At 48.4% G+C, this 25,755-nt stretch overlaps 1 protein-coding gene across 4 annotated transcripts in view; it reads left to right on the top strand.

The window, feature by feature from the left end:
* The window catches only part of Nrp2 (neuropilin 2), a 121,759-nt gene that overhangs the window by 66,816 nt on the left and 29,188 nt on the right, over positions 1-25,755 (top strand). For 3 of the 4 annotated variants that reach the window (XM_021168063.3, XM_021168306.2, XM_021167983.3), the window contains exons 10-15: positions 3,441-3,585; positions 7,602-7,718; positions 10,327-10,467; positions 21,620-21,882; positions 23,438-23,534; positions 24,690-24,710. In XM_021168063.3, coding sequence (XP_021023722.1) covers positions 3,441-3,585; positions 7,602-7,718; positions 10,327-10,467; positions 21,620-21,882; positions 23,438-23,534; positions 24,690-24,710 — 784 coding nt within the window. Of the gene's footprint in view, positions 1-3,440; positions 3,586-7,601; positions 7,719-10,326; positions 10,468-21,619; positions 21,883-23,437; positions 23,535-24,689; positions 24,726-25,755 lie in introns of all 4 variants that reach the window. The other variant, XM_021168222.3, reaches the window with a different exon arrangement.

Here is a 25,755-nt window from a genome sequence, read left to right on the forward strand (position 1 = left end):
GCAATCTCTTTTGAAATGTCCAGGCTTACCGCAATTAAAACAGGTCCGTTCACCGGTCTTCTTTTGTGGAGGATGCTTTTGTGCTAACATGATGGCGGCCGCGAGGCCAGTATTGCTAAGTGGACCTCCAATCTCTCTACACACTCTTAGCCATTCTTGCAACCCTTTTGATTTTCTAGGAGCAATGGCATTCCTGCATTCCTGGGTGGCTTGTTCAAAAATCAGTTGCTCAATAAAGGGTCCTATCCCCTCTGGGTCCCCAAAGATTTTCCCTGCCGCCTCCATCATGCGTGCGACGAAGTCGGCAAAGGGTTCCTGGGGCCCTTGAACAATTTTTGTAAGCTGATTGGTGGTTTCTCCCTTGCGATTAAGTGACTTCCAGGCCCGTATGGCTGTGCTGGAAATCTGGGCGTACGCCCCCCAATGGTAATTAATTTGATCTGCGGCCCACGGGCCTTGGCCTGTTAAAAGGTCAAATGTCCAATCCCGCTGCTCTTGCGTAAGGGCTATTGCGTTGACCCTGGCCTGGGACTGGGCTGCCTCATGCCACAAGGCTTTCCATTCTATGTATTGTCCCATAGTAGGCAAGGCGGCCTTAACCACCATTTGCCAATCACTAGGTGTCATGGCAGTTTGTGCCATTCTTTCAAGAATCATAACAGTAAAATTAGCATTGGGACCATATTTTCTTACTGATTCTGCAAGATCTTTTATCTGACTATAGTCTACAGGAGCGTAGATTCTCCCCCCTTCCTGTTCATAAACAGGAAACGCTAAGTGTAGCTTGCGGAGGATCTTTTGGGGAAAAAAGGAAATTGTGGATGACCGGGCCTCATAAGGTGGGGGAGCGGAGGGAATGGCGGCAGCCAACAATCTCCTATCCTTAAAGAAGACACCGGTCGCAGGCTTACTTGACTTAGGTCGCCCGCCTTCATCTGGGTGATACCTTTCTCCTTTAGATCTAACTGCTTCTTCTTCTAACTCGCCCTCTTCCTCCGAGGTCAGTTTACTATCCTCGGTTTCGGAAGAATCCGAGGTATCTCTTAGGTGGAGGGCAGCCAGTTCTCGGGTCGGATATAACCCGGGCTTGCTGCTCCCCTTCTCTCCCTTTCTATTTCTCCCGGGAGGTCCTTTTTCACTTCCCTTTTTTGCCTTTTTTACAGTTTTTGTGCGCACACCCATCCTCTCACTACGCTCGGATTCTGACATACCTTCCTGCATAGCTTCTAAAACCTTTTGCCCTTTCTTTCGCTCCTCCTCACAGGCCTCATCTTCAAGACAACTCTTAACTAGTTTCCATATGGCCTTAACTCCCGACCTGAGGTCTGAACAGGTTTCTAGATCGTTGCCTAGCTTATTCCATGACAGCAGCGTCAGAGATCCTGACACCGCATACCAGGGAGCTACTCGATCAACTTCCTCAACAAAGCGGCGAAGAACTCTGTCCCCAAGCTTCAGGTCCCTTCTTTTGAGAAGTTCTTTTAATGAAGTTTGTACTGATTGAGAAGCCCCCATGATACTCTAAAGGAGACTGCAGTTAAGAACTTCAATTTAACACAACCTTCTATGTTCACAAAAGAAGAGGGCTAGGAACCATACAACCAAGGCCACGAGGACGATAATTAAAGCCTCGGGCAATCCCTCCCACGGCCCAGTTAGTTGAAGGGAGTGCGAAAGGGTCAGGTAAAATTCAGGCATACCTTTCCGAGACGTAGTTCCTGCAGTTCTGGACCCTCCCCGTCACCGGGGGATCTCCGACGGTGCTCGCGATGTTCTTCTGTTCTTCGTTTTCCCGGGATTTCGGCACCAGATGTGAGTGTTCTCTGATTCGCCCGCGAATGAGGACACCACACACGATAGGGTTCTTCTGCAGCAAGCTTTATGCGTCTTGAGAGGGAGAGCATAAGCTTCACAACAACCGGAGACCCCAGGCAGTCCCAGCCCCTCCTTTTTATAGGAATTCTCCCCGCCTCGGACGTAGCAAGCCATGATTGGCTCAACACTGATCACCCCATCCCTGAGGCGGAGCTGCCCGGGGCGGGGATTTCCAGCGCAGGCGCAGACTAGGTGTTTACTAGTTGGTGCTGAGGAAATGACTCAGCACCGGAAGATTAGCGGCGCCCCACAGCTCAGATCTTTTCCTGCCTCTCACACTGAGTTTGAAAGAAGAAAGAGAATCTTATGCTGGGATAGAAGTTCAGGCCAGAACAGCCCATCCCCAGCCATGGGAGAAAGGGAAGGCTGAACCTCACCCTATATGCAAGGAGGCCCAGATGGGAGAGGAGTCCATGCCTGTTCCCTCTTCAGATTCATCTCCTGGTAGGCCAGGCTAGCTGCTCCTCTGACTGCAGAAGTGCAGGGTTCTTAACAAGAAAGGACTCCTCCCTACAATAGCCAAGGTTTTGCTTTCTGTATGCACGGGCAAGGGCTAAGTGGGAGGTTTTACACTGATATTAACTTCTAGATCACAATTCCAGGGCCTCCGAAAGACTTAGGGTTTGGAAATCAGAACTTTCGATGAGTAGTGCAGGAACTGGACCACAGATTCCCCAGTGACACCTAATCATGACTCTCGAAGAAAGAAATGATCTTGGCCAGTTTCAGAGCATGTCCTGTCTAAGGCAGCACCCTTTCTTATAAAACTATGGATCCTGCACACCTACAGTTGGCTGACGCTCAGGCATCCCTGAATGTAACCACCTCAACAACTGTCCTCTTCCAATGTGAGGGACCCCACAGTGGCTCTGGATGGGATCCCCACGCAGCTTCAACTTCTGCCAGCAATTTTACACATTGTCGATCTAGGTGGAATTGCTGCTGATAGACAAGGGTCTAAAAGACAATCTCAGGCCTTCGGTTTGTAACCAAGAGGACACCATTAGTATCCTAAAGAAGGAGTAGCCATTTTCCTTTCTGACTGTCAGTAAACTGGAAACTGCTGTCTATTGGGATCCTTTTGTCCCCGTGCTTCGGGGAATTGAATAACCTGAAAATTATTCGTCCAGGTCCAGGCAGGCAAGCATCATACCACCAACCACACCCCATCCCATTCAGTATCCTTCTAATACAGACTTCCAAAGCATTAGGAAAAGAAAACACTTCTTTAAAAACTGAAAACTAACTAAATAAATAAAACAAGGAGTCTGGAATGGTAGATACAGCCAACCCTGTCTTCCTTTTTTTTTTTTTTTTTTCCTGGCCAAGGTCAGCTTAAATCTCATTTGGAGCTTAGACCTCCCCTGACAATGGCCACTCTAATGCTCCCTGATTTCCATATCCCACGGTCCCTCATGGACTTTCCAAATGAACAAAGACCTTGGCTTGAGATAAAGCTCACAGAGGGTAATACTACCACACAGTCAACTGTGAAGCTGACTCCTGGGTTAGGTGTGCCTGGGGAGGAGTCCCACACAGGGGCTGAACAACCTGTCTCCCTGCAGCTGTTTGAAGGGAACATGCACTATGACACCCCTGACATCCGAAGGTTCGATCCGGTTCCAGCGCAGTATGTGCGGGTGTACCCAGAGAGGTGGTCGCCAGCAGGCATCGGGATGAGGCTGGAGGTGCTGGGCTGTGACTGGACAGGTAAGGGGGAGGGTGTTCCTCTCCATGTCTTTCTCATTTGATCTTGTGATCTTGGTATCCTAGCAGGGGGACAGAGGTAGCCAGCCCTCGTGAAGCTAGATATCACTGGGTACCTGCTGCCTGGTCTCTGCTATATTCTTGGACCTCCTCTGAGCTTGGAGAAATCTCTCCAGGGAAGCATTTTGTCCTTTGTCAAGGATCACGTCAGTTCTTCAACGGGAGTCTCTCAAAAACAAGTCATAACCACCCACCACCCACCCAAATTCAATTAGACCCCAGCTCTTCAGGCCAGGGGGCTGTGGCTGTTGATTTAGGAAAGAAAAACCCTCTCATGATAATAAAGTAATCCGTTTATGTCCGAATCTGGCCTCCAGATGTCAGAAGCTCAGAGGCAGCATTTTCGTTTCAAAGCTACAGCTGTAAAAGGCATCTTCACTCAGAAAGGACAGTGGTACAGGGGTGCATCTTCCCAGGCTGCAGCTGTCCTCCTGCTCTTTCCTGACCCACCAAGTAGCACAGACCCGGGGCTAGTGCCTCCGTGAATTCTCCTTGTGAGGGTGAGGCCCCGGAGCTCCCTCCTGGAAAGACCAGACCCTCCTGAGTCAGGCTCCACCTAGCCTCTGGCCACTGACCCTGCTTCTTCCTCAGAGCTGGCACAGACTGTTGAAAGAAGCTTTTGGGAGTCACCTGAAGCTCATGTCCCACCCAGTGCCAGCAGGAGCCTCCTGCAGGCTGCGCTCTCCTGCCCCTCCCCACCAGGGCCCCGGGTAATCCCATTTTCCTGTCTGCCTTACCTGTCACTGGTGGGATGGCATGAAGGATTAATAAGGGCATGTCAGAGAAGGGCTTTGGGCTCCCAGGGAGAAAAGTGTTGCCTGGGGGGTGGGGGTGGAGGAGCTACAAGAGCCCAGAAGAAACCTGGGCAGATGTGCTGGCCAGGAATGGGGCCCAAGTTCACTTCTAGGCTTGGGAGTGAAGACACTACCTACCATGGAATCTATACTAAGAGGGAGACTCACATCCTGCCCCATACACACTTGTAAGGGTAAGGCTGAGTTCCCCAATGCCTGAACTGTGCCTCACCAGTACGAAAAACCCACTTCAGACATAAACTAGTTTCGTTTACCCACCTTAGACTTCAGGTTTAGACTATAGAGTTTTATCCAGAAACTTCTAGGCTAGTGGATTCCACATTTGATCATGTGCTTCAAGTTAAATGGCATCGCCGTTGCAGCTCCTTTCATTGGCAAGCACGCACACACATGTGCACACACATGTACACACACATGTGCACATACATGTGCACATACAGAGATGTTCTTGAGCTCCAGAATGACTGCTACATTCAAGCCATTCCCTGGCCACCACTAGGTGCAGAGCCTAGGACAAATGACTTTATCTTTTCCTTGGAAAATGGGGGTGGCATCAAAGCCCTGCAGCTGTTAGAAGAATGGTGTGGAGTAATGGTGGGCAGGATTTAGGATGCCGCCCATCACTGGCAGGCAGGTTACAGACAGATGTAAGGGAAGAAGGGGATCCCAGGCAGTGCTCGACCTGTGCGCATCCTGCAGGATTATAGCTCAGACATTTAATAAACTATCCTAACCCATTACATTGATTCCATAGTCTACTGATGAGTGTGATACATGGTTCAAAAACAAACCACAGAACTAAGCCTACTGCCCTTTCACAGACTGGGAAACTGAGTCCCAGGAAGATCATCCAGTGGGCTAAGAGCCAAGTCACACTTCCCTCTGGCCCCTTTGCCTTCTGTGCCGTGCGTGCCTCTCCCAGGCTGGCCTTGCTTGGTGACCAGCAGGACAGTTGCTGATGTCCTCGTCCCTCATTGTCCCTCCAACCCCAACCTGCCCCAAACTGCCCCAGTGACAGCAACAGGTTTCCCATTTCAAAGCCCAGTCCTGCTCTTGGAAGATCAGAGCTGGGGTGTGTTTCTCTCTGCCCAGCCTCCCAGTCTTTGAAGTCTCTGACATCTGGTTTTAATTTTGGAGGACCACTGCTGTTTGGTGAACGGTTACCTCGGAGCACCCAGTACAAACAGTGGGCACAGAGGCGGGCTCCTGTTTCCTCACTTTGCCTCCCACACCCTGCCCACTTGTCATGTGATCGGCCCCTCTTGATGCCCCTGGGTTTCACTTCATCAAGTCCCACCAACTGCCCAGCTTTGCCTGAAACTTCCGGTCTTTGGTGCACATTCTTCTAGTTTTTAAAATCGCCATCTCTGTCGGTAACTCACCCTTGGTTCCTTTCTTATTTGTTTATTTTTTCCCTGCCCCAAAAAGGGTAACAGAAAAACGAAAGGGCTGGGCTGAACTAGTCCGGCTAAATAATTTAACAGGCCTGCTTTACCCGTTAGCCAGTTTGTTTAGGTCTCGAATGATTACTTCTTGCCTTGCCGCCCATAGTTTGCTTTACAATTGAGTTTGAGATTCGATGACACGGTGACAAATTTGAACTCACAAATTAGGACGCTTCGAGGTTATTTGTTATTTACTTTGAGCAAAAGGCAGACACGGCAATGGGAAACACGAAAGGTTATGTGCGTAGTGTTCAGTAGCAGAAAGGTGGGAAGTCGACCGTGAAAAAGCTTTTCAGCATATTTACCCATTTCCTCAGCTCCTGGCTTTATTAAATAGTGTCCTGAAAGGTGCCCCACAAAGGCACCTAATCGCATGCAACAGTGCAAAGGAGCATGCACAAAGACAGAAGGACGGTGCCCTCTCGTCTCCCGGGCATCTTGTTGAAGGACACCTCTAGGAGAAACTCACCACTCTGTAAGACAAAGCTTTCCAGAACCCTTCCCACCCCACCCAGGGCCTGACTCACAACCTCATTCATTCCCCGAATAGTTGGTGAATGAGTGACCCAGGGAGCAACTAAACAAGTGAGCAAACGGATGTGTGAGTCACCTACCTGGCCCAGGTGGGAACCGACAGCCTACAGCGTAGGCTAGGTTTATTGTGTGTTCCTTATTATTAACACTGCTTATGAGCTACCAGCATAGAAAGTTTTCCCAAGGAATGCTAGGCTTCCCTTGCTGGGGGAGGGGCTTTTGGAAGAACTAGCCAGAGTAGGCTTTCTGCTCTCTGGACCTTTGTCAATTGAGTCAAGTCATGGTGCCTTGGTGGCGCCTTTGCCCACCGCCACTATCTCCACCATGCCTGGCTCTTTTGGCTGTGGTCAGCTTCCCTACAGAACGGTAGCTATATCCAGTGGGTGTTTTAATTTGTCAGACCTTGGCCAGAAGGTTTAGCCCAAACTACTTTCACCTAGCCAAAGTCTCTTTAAATCCATGTTTCCATCTGTCCCTGTCCATGAAACACCAACACAGCCTGGACTTCAGCTTCCCAAGCTGCTGTCACACATACAGCTTTGGTGACAAAGTGCTTCTGATTAAGCCCCAAGGACCAGATTGTTTTAGAGAGTTCATTTTGATTCCAAATAAATCCTGTCTGGCATAGTGAAAGGGTGTGTTTTGCGAAAGCATGACCAGTACGACTCACCAGCAGCCATGAAGCGGCAGGCTGTTGGGGCCCCATTCCCCATGTAACAGAAACCAGCTTCATGGTGCATGGAGATGTTTCTAATGGCTTTGGTGGGCAACATTCATTTTGATTGTGTGCCCTGACACACTGGCCTCTGAACAAAATACCCAAATGCAGTTCAGCTCCACTATGGGGTCAACATCACCCAACCACCCCCCCCATGGTTGCTACTTTTGTGCTGCCCTTAGAGCCTGCAGTGTGGGGTTCATGTCCATGGCTCTTGAAGCTTCTGCCAGAGCTCTAGATTATTATCCAACCAAGAGATCCTTGCTCCACCAACAGCTCACAGGGTGAATTTACAGCTCTGTGTGCATCTTCCCTGTCCTCCTCACAAGGCCATGTCTAGAGAGAACACTTCAGGTTTTTTGGGGGGAGGGGGGGCACATTGTCCCCTGCTAGGTGGCAGTGCAGCCTGTTGCAGCAATTATCTTTTCTCTGTTCACCTTCACACAGACTCAAAGCCCACAGTGGAGACGCTGGGACCCACCTTGAAGACTGAAGAGACTACCACGCCATATCCCATGGATGATGATGCCACCGAGTGTGGGGAAAACTGCAGCTTTGAGGATGGTAAGGATTGGGGTGAACAACATCATATTTCATCTTGGGTGGCGTGGGTACGGACCAGGCAGATGGCCCAGGATCAGGCAAGAACTTCAGATCCCTTGGCTTGGAGTTCCCTATGAACTTACAGAAGGATTCAGGGAGGTATCCATGCTCAGAGGCCTGAAGCAGTGGTTACTAGAAACACTCAGATACTGTAAGCGTAGCAGGCATGGTTCTCCCTGACTACGTCACATCTGCAGAGATCACACAGGCAGAGGCAGGCTATGAGGCTCTGCAGCCAGTCCTTCACAGCCCCAAGGGGTCCTAGTTTTTGGATCATCTCTTCACATGGAAAATCTGTATCCCCCTCATTTTATCTTCTAAACACACCCACGTTAGATAAAGTCTGTAACTGAAAGATCCTAAATGTAAGGTCTTACTCTTTTGATCCTACTGTTCAGCTCCCCGTATATTAGGACACTGCTAAGAGACCATGACTTTTACTACACCTGGTGTTTGGGGCTGGACTTTTACATTTGACAGCCTCGATTTCCAGTAAATTACTGATCATTATTAAATGTTCATTAAACAAAAGGAGGGAAGATTGGCAAGGAGACTTGAGAAGAGATGCAGAGATGTAAATAGCTGTTGAAACCCCGGAGCCTGCTCAGAGCTGGGAGGCAACATGGGAAACTGCCCGGATGGTAGGGATAGCCACTAAGAAGAATGGGAGGAAAGCCAAACATTAATGCTGAAGTTTTGGGAAAGAAAAATGATAATTTAATGCACATGCTTTGGGGTGTGTGCTTTGGTGTGTTGTGTGGGTAGGGGATACTGTTGGTCAGGGTTAGTTGAATGCAAAATCTTGACATTTTAATGAACTTGTTTTAGTCTCATAATGAGAAGTGGAGGATCTTCCAAGATGGTGTCTGAGACAGAGAGCTGGAAATGAAACGCACAAGGAGCTAATGCAGAGCTTTAAATTCAGCGTTAGCATGTCGGGAGGAATGGGAATGGGGAGTCTATCTAAACGGCAATCCAAAGGAAAATTTAAGGGTTCTGCTGCAAAATTTCAGAAGTTTATTTTTAATATAATTTTACCGTTTACAGCGGTTTGTTTGATTTGAGGTTTCTTTGATGGTCCCTCCCTTCTTTTTAGGCAAAGATCTTTTTTTTGTGGAATTTGGCTCCTGAGATACTGTATGCGTATAAACATTACAGGGGAATTATGGTATATTGAATTACTCTGTATTTTCGAATGGAAAAATAGACACGCAGACATTGTGGAGAGAAAGGCATGGCGAGGGCTGAAGACTGACTTTCCCAAGCCACAGGTTGATGCTTCCATGATGGCTTCCATGTGTTTCCTTTCCCCTCAAGCTGACTTTGGCTAAGGGTGGGCAAACACCGAATGTTCCCTCTTGGGGAAGGGGGCACACAAGTAGGGTCTGCTGGCAACTATGTCCTGCTGCTGAGATCAGCAGAATCCTTTCCTCTGAAGCCAAGCTTCCTCCACCCCATGGTGGGCAATTTGTTTCTACCCAGCTGATGTTGTCTTTAGACATTTTAGCCAGAATTGAGCCTTCCCTGTAGAGATTTCTCTCTGGGAACTTGGGAAGGGAAGTAAGAAGGCCAAGGGCCCCACTTCCTCCCTGCTAACAGGTTTGCCAAGGCTTTTCCTCTGTCACTGGCTAGTGTCCAAGTTTGGCTTCCCATTTTCTCTTTCTCCACCTCTGTTCCACCCCCAACTTAATTCCAAGATTAGTAGTAAGTCATACTGGGTTTTCAGATCTGGGAGGAGCCCCAGAAAAACACCCACTTGGTTCCACTTCTGGGTTCAGTTAGGTAAATCTCCCAACGCAGATGGGGTGAGCCATTATGTGGTCACTTTTTAGAGATTTGTGGAGAACATGTTCTTCACCTCGCCTGAGATCCCAACCCACCCTTTAGGAGCTCAACAGGCCCGAGCTGCCAGGCCTAACATATAGAAATACCCATCTTACTCAGCACTGAGCTGGGCAACTCCAAGGATAGCACCTGCACCTTCTCGAGTAACATGTCAGATTGCCCACCACAGAGAGGTGAAGGATCGCAAACAAACCAGCCTTGTTTCCCGAGGTCACTTTCCTTGCATCAGCCAGAAGTTCCCTGGCATTCAGGTCTCTCTGGGTGCTAATGGGCTGCCCCAGACTTTTGAGAGCCAGGCTGGCAGGAGATGAGATGAGACTTTTAGGGAGCCAGCCTTCCACTGAGGCACTGGGGAGACATTCTTCTCTGGCATTTAGGGAACAGCAATTTTCACATTTGTCTGCTCTCCGAGGTAAAAAGAGGAGGCTGATTAGAGCCTGAAGCCATTTGGTGGCCTCATTTATAATTGCTTACTATGGGAACCACTGGCAGACTTGGCTTTCATGCCTGGGAAGGATGAGACCAAAGCCTGACCCGAAAGTCAGCCATCGCCAAGATGTCTGAAATGCAAGAGCAAAGGGGAGCCCTTCTTTCTCTGCCTCCTACTTGGGTCTTGCCAGCCATTGAAACAGCACCCTGCCGCCCTGCCGCCCTGCCGCCCTGCCCCTGTTCTCCAGTCCTGTTTCATTTGCCTGCCCTTTAGTCACTTTTCTTTCCCTTTTAGACAAAGATTTGCAACTTCCTTCAGGATTCAACTGCAACTTTGATTTTCCGGAAGAGACCTGTGGTTGGGTGTACGACCATGCCAAGTGGCTCCGGAGCACGTGGATCAGCAGCGCTAACCCCAATGACAGAACATTTCCAGGTAAGGCCATTGAGACATCCTATGAAAGACGGAAAGCCAGCTTGCACACGTTTGGGCCCCAAGCCCCTTGCAAGTTTCAGAGTTTCCCACTACAAGGCAATTGTCTGCTCTTTAACCACAAACCACCACAGACATCAGCACACACACTGGCTGGCCAGTGGTTCCTAGCCCACTGAGAATTTCAGCACAGCTTGGAGTTGCTAGGGAGAAAGAGAAACCAGGATAAAAGAGGGGAAAAGGAAGCCTCTGGGAGGGCCTAAGGAGATGGGAGGAGTCCATTAGTGTCCTCCTGTCCCCCTAGCCACCACTAGCTACTGTCACATAGCTTCTTGTCAACAACAAGGTAGGTATTGTTTCCAAAGCTGTTCACTGGGAAAACTGCTGGCCTTGATTCTGACTCATAGTTCTGGGAGAACCACCTCTCTTGGAGTCAGTCAAGGCAAAAAACTGAAATGCTGCCATGTACAAGGTATCACATGGGTACATCCCACAGATGTGATGCCGGTGGGTATGTCTTAGCAAAGAGCCAGACACTTGGCCTGTAAAAAGACTTGCTGTCAGACCTTGGCATGTCTTGATACCATCTTTTGGCCCCAAAGAACCAGCTCTCAGAAGCCCATCCTGACACTGTAGACAGCCACCGCTTTTAGCCCCTGTGAGGGAGAAAGGAAAGGTAGCTGCTGGTTCTGCTGCGCATGCATTAACAATTGCCATCTGGAAAGATTGAACAATAGACCTTCCAAGAATTGAAACAAAGTCCCAAACTTGCTTGACAAGGTGTGCCACATTCAGTGGTAAAAATACTCTCCCCACAGTTTAGCGAGCCTCAGACTGGGAGGTGGAGCTGGAGGCAGGCAGGCAGGCAGGCAGGAGGAGGGGGGCCAGGGGAATGTTTTCCCATGGTACAGATACAGGGAACAGAAATCACCGGCAGAGTGAAGTAGACTGAAATAATTAAGAAATGTTGAGTTGGGGGTATTTATTATTTTCCTTTTTAAATATAATTTAATATAGTTTTGTATGATTTAATTTTTAACAATGATTATATTTAACTGGCTCGTGAAGTTCCAGAAAATGTAACAAGTGGCCCTCACAAGCCAGAACACATTGGTCTAAAAAACACTTTCTTTGGCTTCCGATTTCCACACACCTCCTGCCTGGACCTCAGATGCCCATTAATAAGCCACCGAGAGAAAAGGGGGTTAATTCTGGAAATTTAGCAGACTGCATGTTGATGGAGCATACTGGGGGAAGGCCAGAAAATGAAAGGGGAGGGGCTTCGCTCTTACTGACTTCTTCAGCGCTACCCTCACCCCATATGCCCATGGTGTCCTCTATGGTCCCCAGGAGTTAGAGGCACTGGTGGGGGCAGATAAGCTCTAGAAGAACACTTGGGGCCACTTTCCTGCCACAGCCCACACTTGCTTTCCCAGAGAGTCACAGCATCTGCTCTGAAGAAAAACATTTTCATATTTCAAGTGTTTATCTCTTCAGCATTTGAGTGCTGGCTCAGAGAGATTTGTATCTGAGGATCACCACTGCCTCGGGCATAGGAGAGAGCACTTACCCCAATCCCAGCTCCTGCCCCCTCCCCCTCTCAGTCTCTGCAATAATGCTTAATTAATATAATGAGCCTCCTGCACGTTGGGAAAAAAAATACTTATTTTTATAACCCAGCCTGGATTTTTCATTTCATTTCCTCTCCTTTGAGACTGGGTCCAATTAATTGGTGGTTTTTCCCAGCCCCCATCTTGCTCTGAACGTAAGAAAGGTGAATGCAGTATGTGTGTGTATGTGTTTACATTTCGTCTGCATGAGAGATAAAGAAGGCTTGGCTTGGCTGAGGCACTTTTAAATAAAGGCTTGTGCACGTGGACTCTCTGTGGGGTGAGAGGATTTACCATCTCTTACCCAGGGTCCTTTCGAATCCTCTGACTTCCCCTCCCCTCAGCTGGTTCTGAGGTTTCCTCTGAAGGTGTCTGAGGCTAGCCCTAGCTAGACCACAAGGCCACCAGTGAGCTAGCTAGAAGCAGTTCTGCCAGAGCTTCATCTGCCTCCCCTCTGCCTTAGCCTGCTGCCCTCTCCTCCCACCCTCACCTGAGACCCTGCTCCCTTCACCCTTGCTACTCATTGAAAACGGTAGCCTTTGCTTTTGTTTCAGCTGATTCATCACACTCTGCAGTCACAGGGTGAGGGCATGCTTTTCAGAACAGGCAGAATTCCAACATCTGGATGAATAGATGGGGACAGAGAGTAAATCGGGGCCATAAGGAACTGCTGGGTTTACCGTTGTTCCTACCTTAAGACTCTGAGAAGGAAAACAATTGTTTTCCTTTTCCAGAGGAATCACTCAGGTTTGGGAAAGGGACACTTGCAACCTGACTCTGGGACACAAAATCATAATATTGTTCTCAGAACCCTTTATCCTCAGATGATTAAAAACCCCATCGTCTCTGTTTCCCACTGTCCTACTTACAAAATACCGAATCACGTTGCAAGCAGAAGATAGACCTCTTTCTGTTTTGGGGTGGTCCCTTCTTCTTTCAAAAAAATGGGGCCCCAAATCAGGAGAAAGGAAACAGCTGTTGTTGGGCTCAGGGCAGAGAGGATGCTAATGGGCACAGAATGACTGACGCCTCGCTCCAAACCTGAAAGCCACTGTGTCACCCTACTTTGCTCTTCCACAAAGAGACCAGACCCATTGCTCTCTAGAAGGATGCAACCTGCTTCATCCCCTCAGTGAGTGTGCAAACAGAAGTCATTACATTTCGGAAAAGAAGTACCTCCCTCCGTCAAACACGGAGGAGGTGAGGATGAAGGGGGGAGGGGTGGGGCAGGATGGCCATGCCGAAATTCAGCACAGACAGTTGATCGCAAGTGTCCATGGAAACCACTTACATTGCTTAGATATTTTCTGATTGAGTTGTTTTCTCGTGTTTTCTTTCCTTTCCTTGCTCCCTTTTAAGTCAGCAATTAGTTCTGTTCCTTTAGCTAGGGGTAATGGTTGCTCCAGGCTGACAAGACACCCACTGGTTTCATTCCACTGTTATTGTTTTTCAACATCGCCTTTCAAGCCACTCAGAATTTCTTTTTTTAGCTCTTGTGGCTAAGCTGCCTAGAGTGTGTTCCCACCACCCCCACCCCTACTGTGTTCCAAATCCAGTGACCCCTGGTGGTAGCAGAAGAGCCTGCCCCACCCTCCCTGACAAGCCACTTTGTCTTCTCTCTGAAGCTACAATGACATGGGGTCATTGGTAGGAGAACAGGCATATTTAGAGTTCTGACAATGATCAGACTTGGGTCTTTAAGGAAGGACACGAGCTCTCCTTGAAATGATTGGTGTCCAGTTCTCCAGTGTTGAGGAAGGAGCGCCCCCTCCCACAGCTGTTTGTGGCTATTTCTAGTATAATTTTAATGACTTAAAATAGTTTCAGCCGATGCTTCAGTTCTGCCGTGGCACTGGTCTTATTTTGTGGATGCAGAGACCACACTGTCCATGCATGGAAGCTGCATCCCAGTCATGTATTAGACAATACTGCTGTAGCACCTTGGGCAGTAGCAGAAGAACAAGCCCCCAATTCTTGCTGATGTTTCTATAGCTTGGTTTAGTGAGAACCATGAAGCAGGGAGTTAGGGAGGCAGATTTGCCTGAGCCCATTCTGCAAGTGTTGCTATTTTGATTTTCCATCTATGCCACTCTATCTCCCTCAGCAGCTATGGGAAATTAACGAGGGATAACGCATTAAGGACTACACGGGGTCACTCGGGAATAGTATACTAAGTAAATAGCAATACCAATAGTATCCAGACTTGTTACTGTTGTGGTCATTATTGTTGTAAAGAATGAGATAAGACCTGGGCCTGCTGGTTGCTAGCATATAATGTCAGCTATTTGAGAGACCGAGGCAGGAGGATTGGAAGTTTAAGGACTGCTTGAGCTACAGAATGAGTTCAGGACCAACCTAGGCAACTTAGCAAGACTCTGCCTTTAAAAAAGAAAAAAAAGAAAGAAAGGAAAGGAAAAGGAAAAGGAGAGCAGAGCAGAGTTGGAGCCACTGGTAGAGTGCTTGCCTAGCATCTGGGAATGTCTAGAGTGCCTAAGTCCAATCCCTAGCACCACTGGGGTGGGAAGGGGAAGGAGGAGGTGAAGTAAGAAGAGGAGGAGGGGGAGGAAGGGGAGGAGGAAGAGGAGGAGATAAGGCCAGAGACAAAGAGGATTCTGCCCAGTGCCTCCCATCATGATCCAAGTGTGGTCTGGGACATGTGCTCTTTCACTCCGGAATGTGTGCGCCCTTTCATACAGTGATTGACCCTGGGATGTGTGGTTACGATGCTCCCCCACTTTGGTAACTAAACGCCATACAAGTGTCTAAAGAAAACTGGCAAACTTGGACTGGGACAGCACTGTGAAGGGAGCTTTGCCCCCCGCTTACAGGAGGCTCAGAGGAAAGCTAAGAGGGAGTAAGCCAAGAATGTAAACACTCAAGTTTCACCCATGTTGGCCATCCCTTCAAATGGAGGGCGAATACCCTGTTAACTTGCTACTGGGGTTGTTTTGCTATAGACTTGGTTGCTGATAAACGCCAGCAGAGTGGGAGACCAGAGCCCTGATGGATGAACCTAAGACGGGCTTGCTTTTTTTTTTTTTTTTTACTGTAAGCTAGCAATGGCTCTGAATTTAAAACCTCCCTCTATGCTCAAAAGATCAGGTGACAGCTTTCAATTCAGACACTGTCAAATCAGTAGTCTCAGCTTTCCTGATGCTGCCACCCTTTAATACAGGTCCTCCTGTTGTGGTGCCCACCCCCCCAGTCATAAAATTATTTGCATTGCTACTTCATTACTCTAAATCTAATGCTGTTGTGAATCAAAGTGTAAATATCTGATATGCAGGATATCTGATATGAGACCCCAGTAAAATAATCATTTGAGCCTCTGGTGGGGTCGAGACCCACAGGTTGAGAACCACTGCCTTGGGAGGAAGGTGGCTATGGTTTGCCTAGGGCATAGCCTTTAAAAATACTAAACCAGAAAACTGGGGCTATGGATCATGATAGATAATTAAAGGACAGGAAGAGCTGAGCTGAAGCAAGCAATAATCAAGGAATAATTTCAACTAGAACAGGAAAGAATGGGGGGGGGGATCCTCCTGTAAGATGAGAGGAAAACAGCCCTGTTTGTGGAAAAGATGAAAACAGAGAGAAGCTGTTATCCCCCTTTTCTTGAAAACCCTGAGAGACTGGGGTGATATTAGACGGGGAAATTGAGAACAAACTAGATGGCAGAGCTTTCTATGGAAGCTGACACACCATATCGAAAAATACCTCCAGGTAGCTAGCTGCCTGCAAGGACTGGTCCGGCCGAATCCTTAAATCCCTGCCGAATGTTCTATCATAAACCTTGAAAACATCCTGCCGAGTTCATCCAAAGTCAATGTTTCCCTTAACTGGTTGTTAATTTGAGGACCTTAGCAGAGATAGACTGACCTTGGGAGGCCAGCGGAGTGGCTGACTCATGTTTTAAGTATGACCTATACTAAGAGACTCCATCTCCTGCTGCACTAAATATTCTTTTCAGATGGTTGTTCTAGTAGGAGGGCAAGATGCTAGCCAGGAGATGCGTGTGAGGGACAGATGGCGTGTTTGGCTTTGCAATAGCCAGGAGGATCAAGCTGGTGATTTATTTTGGGGTTGGCTAAAGGGGAGTAGACACAATTGAATCCATTGCAATTGGGCCGACCCCAGTCACGTGCCCAGAGGACACTTAAGCAGCTGAAGCCAGATGGGACCATAAATCGCCAGGTGAAATATCAAGAGGCCCTTTTAGAGACAGCGTCAGGTGAAGCGCCTGAGCGTCCCTCTCCTCTGCACCTCCTCTCTGCCCTTTTGAACTTGAGTTGTTCATTCCCCTGTGATTGTTTGCTCTGTGTCATTGGCAACAGCGGACATTCCGAGTCAAGGACACAGCAAAATGCCTCCTAAATAAGCCAGGCCCAGGAGGACAGGGATTTTGTATCTTAGGGACTTTATTTCTTCGTTCTCTCTCAGCAGCTGGGTGGATTTCCTTTCCATTGTCTTTTTGTTGGAAGCTACCCACGGCCGGTGTCCTAGCCATGGAAAAACGCAGATTCCTCCCCACCCCCACCCCCGCCCCCCAGGGCCAGGTCTTAGCTGGCTGCTTCTCATATTAGGGCAACTTCTTGGAATCCAAAAGGGTTCCTTCCTAAGGACCAAGGGAATTCATAAAGCAACCCTGCCCCCCACCCGGCCATGCCCACGATTCTTTCAGGCACTGAGTACTTGGCCTTTCTTAGTATTGAGTGGTGGTAGCCCATAAGCTGGAATATTCTACAAGGTCTTCACTTGCAGAATACATCCAAGCTTGGTACCTTGTCTGAATGTCAGGACTTTGGAGAGCTGAAGCACTCCATGAACAAGGACCCAGAAAGGGAGCATTTAAAGAGAGTAGGGTTGTGTTTCCTGGGGAAGCACAGACTAAAGGTCTTAATTGATTCTCTCTCTCTCTCTCTCTCTCTACTTCTGTCTATCTCTATCTCTTTCTTTCCCTCTCCCTCTCTTTTCCCTCCCCCTCTCCCTCTCTGTCGCTCTCCTTTTCTCCCTCCCCCTCTTCTTTTCTTCTTTCCTCTTTTCTTCTCTCTCTCCCTGTCTCCCCCTTCCTCTACTTCTCCCCACCCCATCTTTCACCCCCCCCCCATCTCTCCCTTCTCTGTTTGTATTTGTATGCACCACAGTGCACAACCCCTGGTGTCAGTCCTTCTGTCTTGTCTGAGACAGTCTCTGTTCTGTGTAGTGTACCTCAGGCTATCTCAGAAACTTCCATTCTTTTTCCTGTATCTTCCTCCCATCTCCTTATAGGGAGGGTGGGTTTGTAGACCTGTGGTTTTACTTCAGTCCTGGGGTCATCAGGCTTGTAAGACACACCTTTTATACACTTAGCCATCTCCCCAGCCCCCGGGACTCCTTAACTCCTTATGAGTAAAATGCTTCCAAGTCATAGAACGGAAATGAGCTGTGTCCCATCAGGGATAGATGGAGCACGTGTGACCACATGACAGCAGGAAGGTGTTAAACTGAATGTGAGATGTTCTTGACAGCTGGGGATGTGTCCTGGAGAACACATTGCCAGTGTGGCCTGTGGAGCCCCTTTCTGAAGGGAAGGGTGGGTGGCATGGAGGCAGGATGTTTCCACATACTTCCTCTAGCCAGTACTAGTAGTCACATGGGTTCCCACTCACGATCCAAGACACTATCTCATTTTATTTCATCCTCTGAAGATTGGCACAGAAGACCTGTGCCAATGGGAGGGGCACATGATGGACAGCTGGGAGCTGGCTGGTTTCTGGGGGGAAAGCATCTTATTTCAAAGAATGTCAATGTCAATACCACCACACCCCAGGATGAATCCTGCTTCTTTTTGTATCTTGCACTGGCTTCCCAGGTTTATGGTGGTCTTCAGTCTATATGGAAGGCAGTGTGTGGCATGGCATCAGTAGCCTGACTGAGCTCTTGCTATATCCCTGTTCCCATGCAAAGTGCTCTACAGGGCTTAACCTTACAACCTCATGCAGTAATACCATTATTATACCCACTATACAGATGGAAAGACTAAGGCTTTCCAAGACTTAGAGCCTCCAGCCAGGATTCCACCACAGGTGACAAGGAGGCCGCAAGTTTACTCAGTCCCATCTGGGTCCAGAGCCTACTTCCATCGCTCGGTATCAGTGGTCCTGGAAGCATGACCTCATATCTCTGAGCTTCAGAGGGAAAATGGGCTTGAAGTGGATGGGGGCACATAGCTAATTCCAGCACTGGAGAGCATCGGGCAAGAAGATCATGAGTTCGGGGCCAACCTGAGCTACTTAGCAGGGTGGAAGAGGAGAGAGAGACAGAGCCAGAGAGAGAGGGGGAAAGAGAAAGGTGATATTGCTGGGTGCACAGGGATGGGTACAAAGCACAGCTAAGGGTAAAGCCGTGGTGTGGTGTCTGTCACCTGGTATCTGCTCAGTTTGATCATTCTCATCCTCTGTTTTTTGGTTCCCTTCCTTGTGCATTTCCCGGTCTGAGTCTTTCCCTCTCGCGGTTCCTGGTTCTAATCAGGCCTCTGTCGTGACAGGCAGCGATGTTTTGCAGCTCGGCATCTCTCTGACTGATGTCCCTGCTAATTCCTTAAATTTACATATCATCTTTCTTCCCTGGAGTTCATAGCACTTAACAGACAAGTGGGGCACAAATGATTTAACTGAGTGAAATCCAGAGGCCTGCTTGTCTGGAGACTCTGCAAACCCGTGGATTAGCTCAGATGTCAGCGCTGAATTATGATCCTTCAGCTGCTCGTGCTTAGCACGCCACCAGCATTAACTCGATTCCTGCCGCGGCCCTGTAAATCATGCATAGTGATTACCAGCCTACTGTGAGAGAAGGGGGGAGAGAAGAAAGGAGAAAGGCGCAGGCTCTGGAGACTCTGCACCAGCTGACTGGGGACCCTTTGGCCTGGTTGAATTCTAATGACAGGGTGGGGAGCTAAGATAGACCCAGATGAAAATCCTTGCAGCCTGCCATCTCACACCCTAGACACATTTGGCTTTCCTGGTTGTAACCGTTCTGCTATGACTCCTTTGCTTAAGAATGCAAATTCACACAAGTGACAGAATTTCCGCCAAGCAATTCTCAGGCAGCAAGTGGGTCTTATTTGTGAAGCTGTGAAGGGAGAAAGCTGAATAAGAAACTTCTCAATCCTGCTTTCCTTTATAGATGGGGTGGAAAGGGTAAGGGCTTGGAAGTTCCAGGAGCACAGGGGATCAGGGGGACCCTCGCTGGTGTCTCAGTCTACTGGGAGCCTCCACAGGTGATCCCGATATTAGCTTACCTCATCTTTAAAAGGGGCCTGCTGGCTCAGGAAAACAGTCGGTGGCAAAGGGATTGTGTGAACTGAAGGCTTGGCAGAGGCTAGCAGATTCTCTCTTCTCGTTATATACCATTCCTTCTCATCTGTGTGTTTGCCATTCATTCATTTATTCATTCATGGGATAAGACTTCTCAGGGTAGTGTGATATGCATGGACTAAGGAGAGGAGAAAGATGCGATACTCAACCTTCTGTGTGCAAGACAATCTGTGATAGGCGATTGAAGATGGCTCACCGGGTAGAGGTGCTTGCCACCAAACTTGATCTGGGACCCACATGATGGAAAGAAAAAACCCAACTCCTGTGCCAGAATGGTTAGAAGTTGGCATCAGAGCCAGGCTAGGTGGAAAAAAGGAAGAGCAAGGGGCTTCAGGGTCAGTGAGGCTGCTGTGAGGCAGTAGGCTCAGGGGGGAGAAGGTTTGCCTCAGACAGGGAGGGATTGCAGGGATTTGGAGCAAGACGCTTTTGGGCAGCTGAAGAGTTTACTGTAGGAAGGTGTGGGATCCCTCATTTAAGTTTGGGGTCTCCCTACCTCTGAACCAGCATTTCCTCCTTGGACAAGACACTTAAACCTTTCTTGATTTCTCCATCGTGTGCAAAGTAAAATTAGGAAGTCTTAGCTCACAGGTATAGACCAAGGACGAGGTGATATATTGCGTACCAGTGTGCTTTGTAATCTGAAAGGCATTATGCAAATCTGAGTTGTAATTATTATCATTAATAATGATAGCAGGAAGATCGGATGTGGAGACAGAAGGCTGGAAGATCACCCAATGCCTGGTGATGCTATCAGCATCCCCTCCTCATCAGACCCCATCATTAAAGCTCTGTTCTCGAGGCAGCCTCCCCTTCCTTATCTCTGCCTTGAACAGGCTGCTGGTGGAGGCTCCGTGGTAGGCTTAGCCCCTCACCTAACAAGATAATGCCAACAGGTTTGATAGCAATGAATCAGAGATCCCCTCCCTGAGAGGGCATGGATCCAGGCTTCTGGAACCCTAGCTTGTCCTTCGCCAGCAAACTCAAGGCACTCACCATTCCTACTGACCGAGAACCTCTGCTTGTGGCTCAGACTAACGTAGCACCAAATTAACAAGACCCTGAAGTGTCTGGCCTGCTCACATTCTAAGTTGGTTACACAGTGAAAATATGTCCCTGACCCGCTTGCAGAGGAGTTTAGCAGACCATGATCCGTGCTTCAGGGCCCAAGATCGTGGGAACTCTTCTTCCTTCTCTGAGCATTTGCTCTCTGCACACAGGCTGGATGGAGTTCCCCCATCTCCATACCTGTGTCTGTGAGGCATGGGTGCTGCCAACCATAACAAGAGCTCAGCCTTCTGCATAAGTATCAGATGGATTTAAACCCAGTCTGCCAAGAAGGCCATTCTTGAAACATTTGGACAGTGAGCCCTTAACTTCCCAGAGCACATACATTCTCTGCTGAAGACACAGCCTTTGGTAATGATAATGGCCATACCTTTCTAACCACTGGAGCTGTGTGTGGATGGCTGCTTGAGAAAGTCGAGTCTAGGAACAAAGTGGGATGGCCAGCTACCCCATCCCTGATCTGCTTAGAGTTGACTTGAGTGTCTGCATGGTAGTTACTGAGGCCTAGGCACCATCTAGCAACCCTGGCAGAGACAGAAGGTTTTTAATGTCTTCCACTTGGACAGTGCCCAGCCTGACAATACCTGACCAGAGTCACACTCCAATCTGGCAGCCACCTCACCCTATAATCTGTTCCCCTGTAATTCAGTTCACTAGGCTACACTGGCCCATTGGGTAAGCCAGAGGTGAGTAAGACATAGGTCAGGCTGCTTCACTCTAGGGAGAAAGGACAAGTCTATACACAGCCAGGATTTGAAACTGACCACCCCAGGGGGTGAATATGAAAGACATGACACAGAGAGCTAATGGGGAACCAGTGTGACTTAAGGATTGAAGAAAGGGCTTCAAGAAGAATGAGCATTTGACTCAAAAGTCCGAAAGGGCCTAAGAAAAGAGCACAGTAGACTCAGCATAGTGGCACACACCTGTGGTCATAGCACTGAAGAGGCAGAATCGAGAAGGTTGTAAGTTCAAGGCCAGCCTGATCTACATAGCAAGCTCCAACATATTTCAAAACACTGAAAACACCCCAACTCCTGTCCATCTTTCTGATGGAGAGGCAACAGTTACAAAGCGGGGTATTTCCCAAGCATTTACCATCCACGTTTGGATCTTCTTCCCCAGATGACAAGAACTTCTTGAAACTGCAGAGTGATGGCCGACGAGAGGGCCAGTACGGGCGGCTCATCAGCCCACCAGTGCACCTGCCCCGAAGCCCTGTGTGCATGGAGTTCCAGTACCAAGCCATGGGCGGCCACGGGGTGGCACTGCAGGTGGTTCGGGAAGCCAGCCAGGAAAGCAAACTCCTTTGGGTCATCCGTGAGGACCAGGGCAGCGAGTGGAAGCACGGGCGCATTATCCTGCCCAGCTATGACATGGAGTATCAGGTGAGTCAGGGAAGAAAAGGGGTGTGTGTGTGCAAGAGGCAAGGGACTCATTGTGATCACCATTCCAACATTTCAAAGAGCCTTGCCCATTCATCATTAAGGGACATGGTTAAGCTCCGCTGTTTTCATTGTGTTTCTTATGTTGCCATGGCAACTAAATGACACTTATTTGTTATTCAGAATGCGCCTATCTCTACACCCAGACTTGGTTCTTTGTTCCTCCTATTGCCTTTTATATTGCTGAAATCTTCTCCAACAAATGTTTCTTCTCTCCATTTTATTTTAGATTGCTATCAGGTAGGCCGACAAAAGGACACAGAAGCCAGGGAAATAAACACAAATGGCCCCTCTATCCCCAAGGCAGTGGAGGGCTCAGAATGGGGGTGGCTGTGGCCGCGCCTTCCCAGACCTGCTCCAGAGAGCACAGATCCAGAAAGGGGCGTAAGATGGATAGGCATCCTCCATCAAACCCGAGAGCCCCAAACAAGTGGCTTCTCTCTCAGCTTCTATTATCTCTGTCCCGTGGAGCAAGAGGCACAGATGGGCCCACACATCTGTACCCACATCTTGGGTTAGAGTAGACACGCTGTGGACGAGGGCGCTGAAAACCAGCCAAAGCATTAACCTGCTCCTCCCCAGATGAAGAGCAGCAACAGATGGCTGGAGAGGCAGCCAACTGCTCTTTCAGCTTGCCAGAGGACATGTGCTCGTTTGCAGAAAGAACCCAGGGAGGGCGAGAATGAGGAGTGGTTAAAGACCACAGAGCTGAGGGGCTTCCATGCACTGTGCAGGCTGTAGCCACTCACTCCTGAGACTACAAGGCATCCGGAGACCCTTGCTCCCCAACCTGGGTTCCCCATTTATTAACCTTAGTCCCAGCGGGCATTAGAAGAACATGTTAGAGGTTTCTTCTATCCATCTCGGTTTTTGTCTTTGTTTGAGTTTCTCCAGGCAGAGCTGTATCTTACTGGATTTTGTTTCTACCTCATCTGTGTGCCTAACACATAGTACATGCTCAGTAAATTGATAGAAGAGTAAATTATTTCCCTGCTGTTATATTAACAGATCTCTAAGTCAGAGTGTGAGGAGAGGTCATGCAGAAGGCCGTCCAAACCTAAGGACCGTGTTTCCTTTATTACCATCACCTGCTCATGTCCTCTGAGTTCTCAAATACCTGCCCTGAGCATCTGAAGGATTTCCAGGAAAGGAACCTCTGAAATAGCTAGGGAAATATCAGCACCCCTCTCCCTCAAGGATGCTTCAATTGTGGTTCTTTTAATCAGTATGTTCTTGTTACTGGACAGCAATATCTATCAACTTGTTACATTTTCTTATTCTCTCAAATGTGTAATTGATTTGAACCAACTCTTCTTAAATTAAGATTTCAAGAGATGGAGCCGTGTGGTCCACAGATGTGTATGTACCAGGTGCAATAACACACACACACACACACACACACACACACACACACGGCTGTTAAGAGAACATTGGAAGTCTTTACACTGGATAAACCAGGAAGATTAGCTAATCTTGGCTCTTGTCCTTCCGGCTCTAGATCGTGTTCGAGGGAGTGATAGGGAAGGGACGATCGGGAGAGATTTCCATCGATGACATTCGGATAAGCACTGATGTCCCACTGGAGAACTGCATGGGTACGTGCCTTCCTCTCTCTTGGCGGTTGTTTCAAATAAGACATTAGGATATGCAGAAGGAAGCAACTGCTCTCTTCACATTTCCCAGTAGGTCGGGCTGTACTAGTCTGTGCAGGAGGTGAAGTATAGACTTGGTTGAGTCTTGGGCTGAGGGTGGGAGGGGTAAGACTAAGACATGAGGTGACGGTTTTATATATCCATCTCCCAAACAGAAATAGATGTGCATTAAGTATGTGAAAATTTGGGGTGCCGAGACCCCATCATCAGACTCCAGTTTTTAAGCAAAGAAAATGCTAGAGGACACGAGTGCCTGCCAGTCAGAATTACATGCTGGGAAGGATTGATGGATTTAATGGAAGCCTTCAGTGGTGGGCAAAAGTGCTACCCGTGCTATACAAGAATGCCAACACAATTACCCACGCCATTCTTTCACATGAATGAACTGCAGGGAAAATTACGGCATAAGAAATCAAATGTTACATTTTGTTTTCAAGCTAATATTTCCAATGCCCAAGAGTCTAGATTGTAGGATTAAGCATGGCTTACCAGAGGATCCCTCACTATCTCTTTCGTCAGAAGTGCTAAGAGCCAGCCCTCCTGAAATGCACACATTTCTGCCCAAGGCTCCATCCTGAAGCAGGGGTTTCCCTAAGGGCACCCCAACCACCTCCCATCCTAGCCGTGGATCTTTCCCCAAACAGAAAAGGAATCCTGAAAAGGAATAGGACTTGCTCCCAGCCAGCGGAGTTGCCGTAATAAAAATAAGTTACCAAGTGCTGTTCTTGGACTTTGGGTGTCTGTGCCTAGTGACGTCAGAAGCAACTGGGACTTCCCCAGTCCCCCAAGCAACTCTCAGGGCCTGGGCATCTAACACTAATCCCAGGTCTGAGAAAGTAATCAGTGGTAAGTGGCTGATTACAGTGCCTTGGGGACCTGTTACTCTGTGAAGGACTTTTTGTTCCAAAGCAACTTGAGCAGCCTCTCTGCTTACCCTAGCCCCGTGATGATGGTAGGCAAAGTCTAGAAAACATACAGGAGGTGGGCCATGTTCTGTAGCACGTTGCCAAGTGGCCTAACAGACTCAATTGTGTCATATTCGTTCACTTTTCTCTTTATCTAACTCAACTTTTTTCCTGTTTTTGTTTTCTCTTTCAGAACCCATATCAGCTTTTGCAGGTGAGGATTTTAAAGGTAAAAAAAATTGTTTTGCATGGCTTTTTCTCTTTCCATGTGATGTGAATTTGGTGGGGGGAGTAACCCCCATTTTAACAAAGCTTGCAGGAGAAAACAAATGCTTCACTTTCTCACCACTAGGTGGCGGCAGCGACACCCATAGATGGGGGGGGGGGTGAGATCCTCAATGTCTCTCATTTAATTAAAGCGTAGAAACCTATAATAGAGACAAATAGGTTACAGATAAACCTTTGAGCCTTGCATTGTCCACTCGGGAGCAATGAGGTTGAAAATGCAGGAGTGGTGAGAAAGGAGAGGCTGTGGGAAGATTAACCCTCAGGGAGGCGTAGTACCAGGCATTCTAGTGAAGATGTTGGGAGAAGGAAAAAAAAAACAAAAACAAACCTGAGGAGGGCTGTGATCTTAACAGGGGGGAAGGTGCTGAATTCAGAAGCTGGTAGAGGGAGCAAGGAGGTTCATTCTCTGACTAGAGTCAGGGCACTTGAATCTCATGGCTGGGAACAGAAAGGGACGCTTTCTCCCTAAGAAAGCAACTAGAGAACAAAGCAAAGCAGAGGGAAATTGGGATGCTTGCCTCATCCAAGAAAAGAAGCAAGGGCTCCCAGCCTGGAGCGAAGGGTACGTTTGTGCTTTTCAAATGCAGCGGGTTTACACTCACCCTCCATGGTCAGTCTGGCTGCTGATGCTGCCCAAGTCCTTATACTTAAGCTCAGTAGCTGATCTAAGTGCTGAGTGTTCCTCGGGCAGTTGGCGGACTGCAGCGTGTTCACAGGCCCTCGCCCAGCGCTTAGTCCCAAGGGTCTGTTTGGTGCCAGCTGTGAGAGAGCTGTTACACCCTGTCTGTGCTGCCTAGGCTGGACCCTCTAGGTGACAGCATTTTAGAAATAAGATCCCCATTTTATATATCCAAAATCTCCATATCTTATCTCCGCTCTCATGAATCTGCCTAGTTCCTGACTAGAGAGAGAGAGAGAGATGAGTCCTTGGCTTGACACCTGTATAGGCTCCCTGAATCCAAGTCGTCCCA

Source organism: Mus caroli, unplaced genomic scaffold (assembly GCF_978045245.1).
Source record: "Mus caroli unplaced genomic scaffold, Mus_caroli_1 scaffold_1, whole genome shotgun sequence".
Classification (NCBI taxonomy): domain Eukaryota; kingdom Metazoa; phylum Chordata; class Mammalia; order Rodentia; family Muridae; genus Mus; species Mus caroli.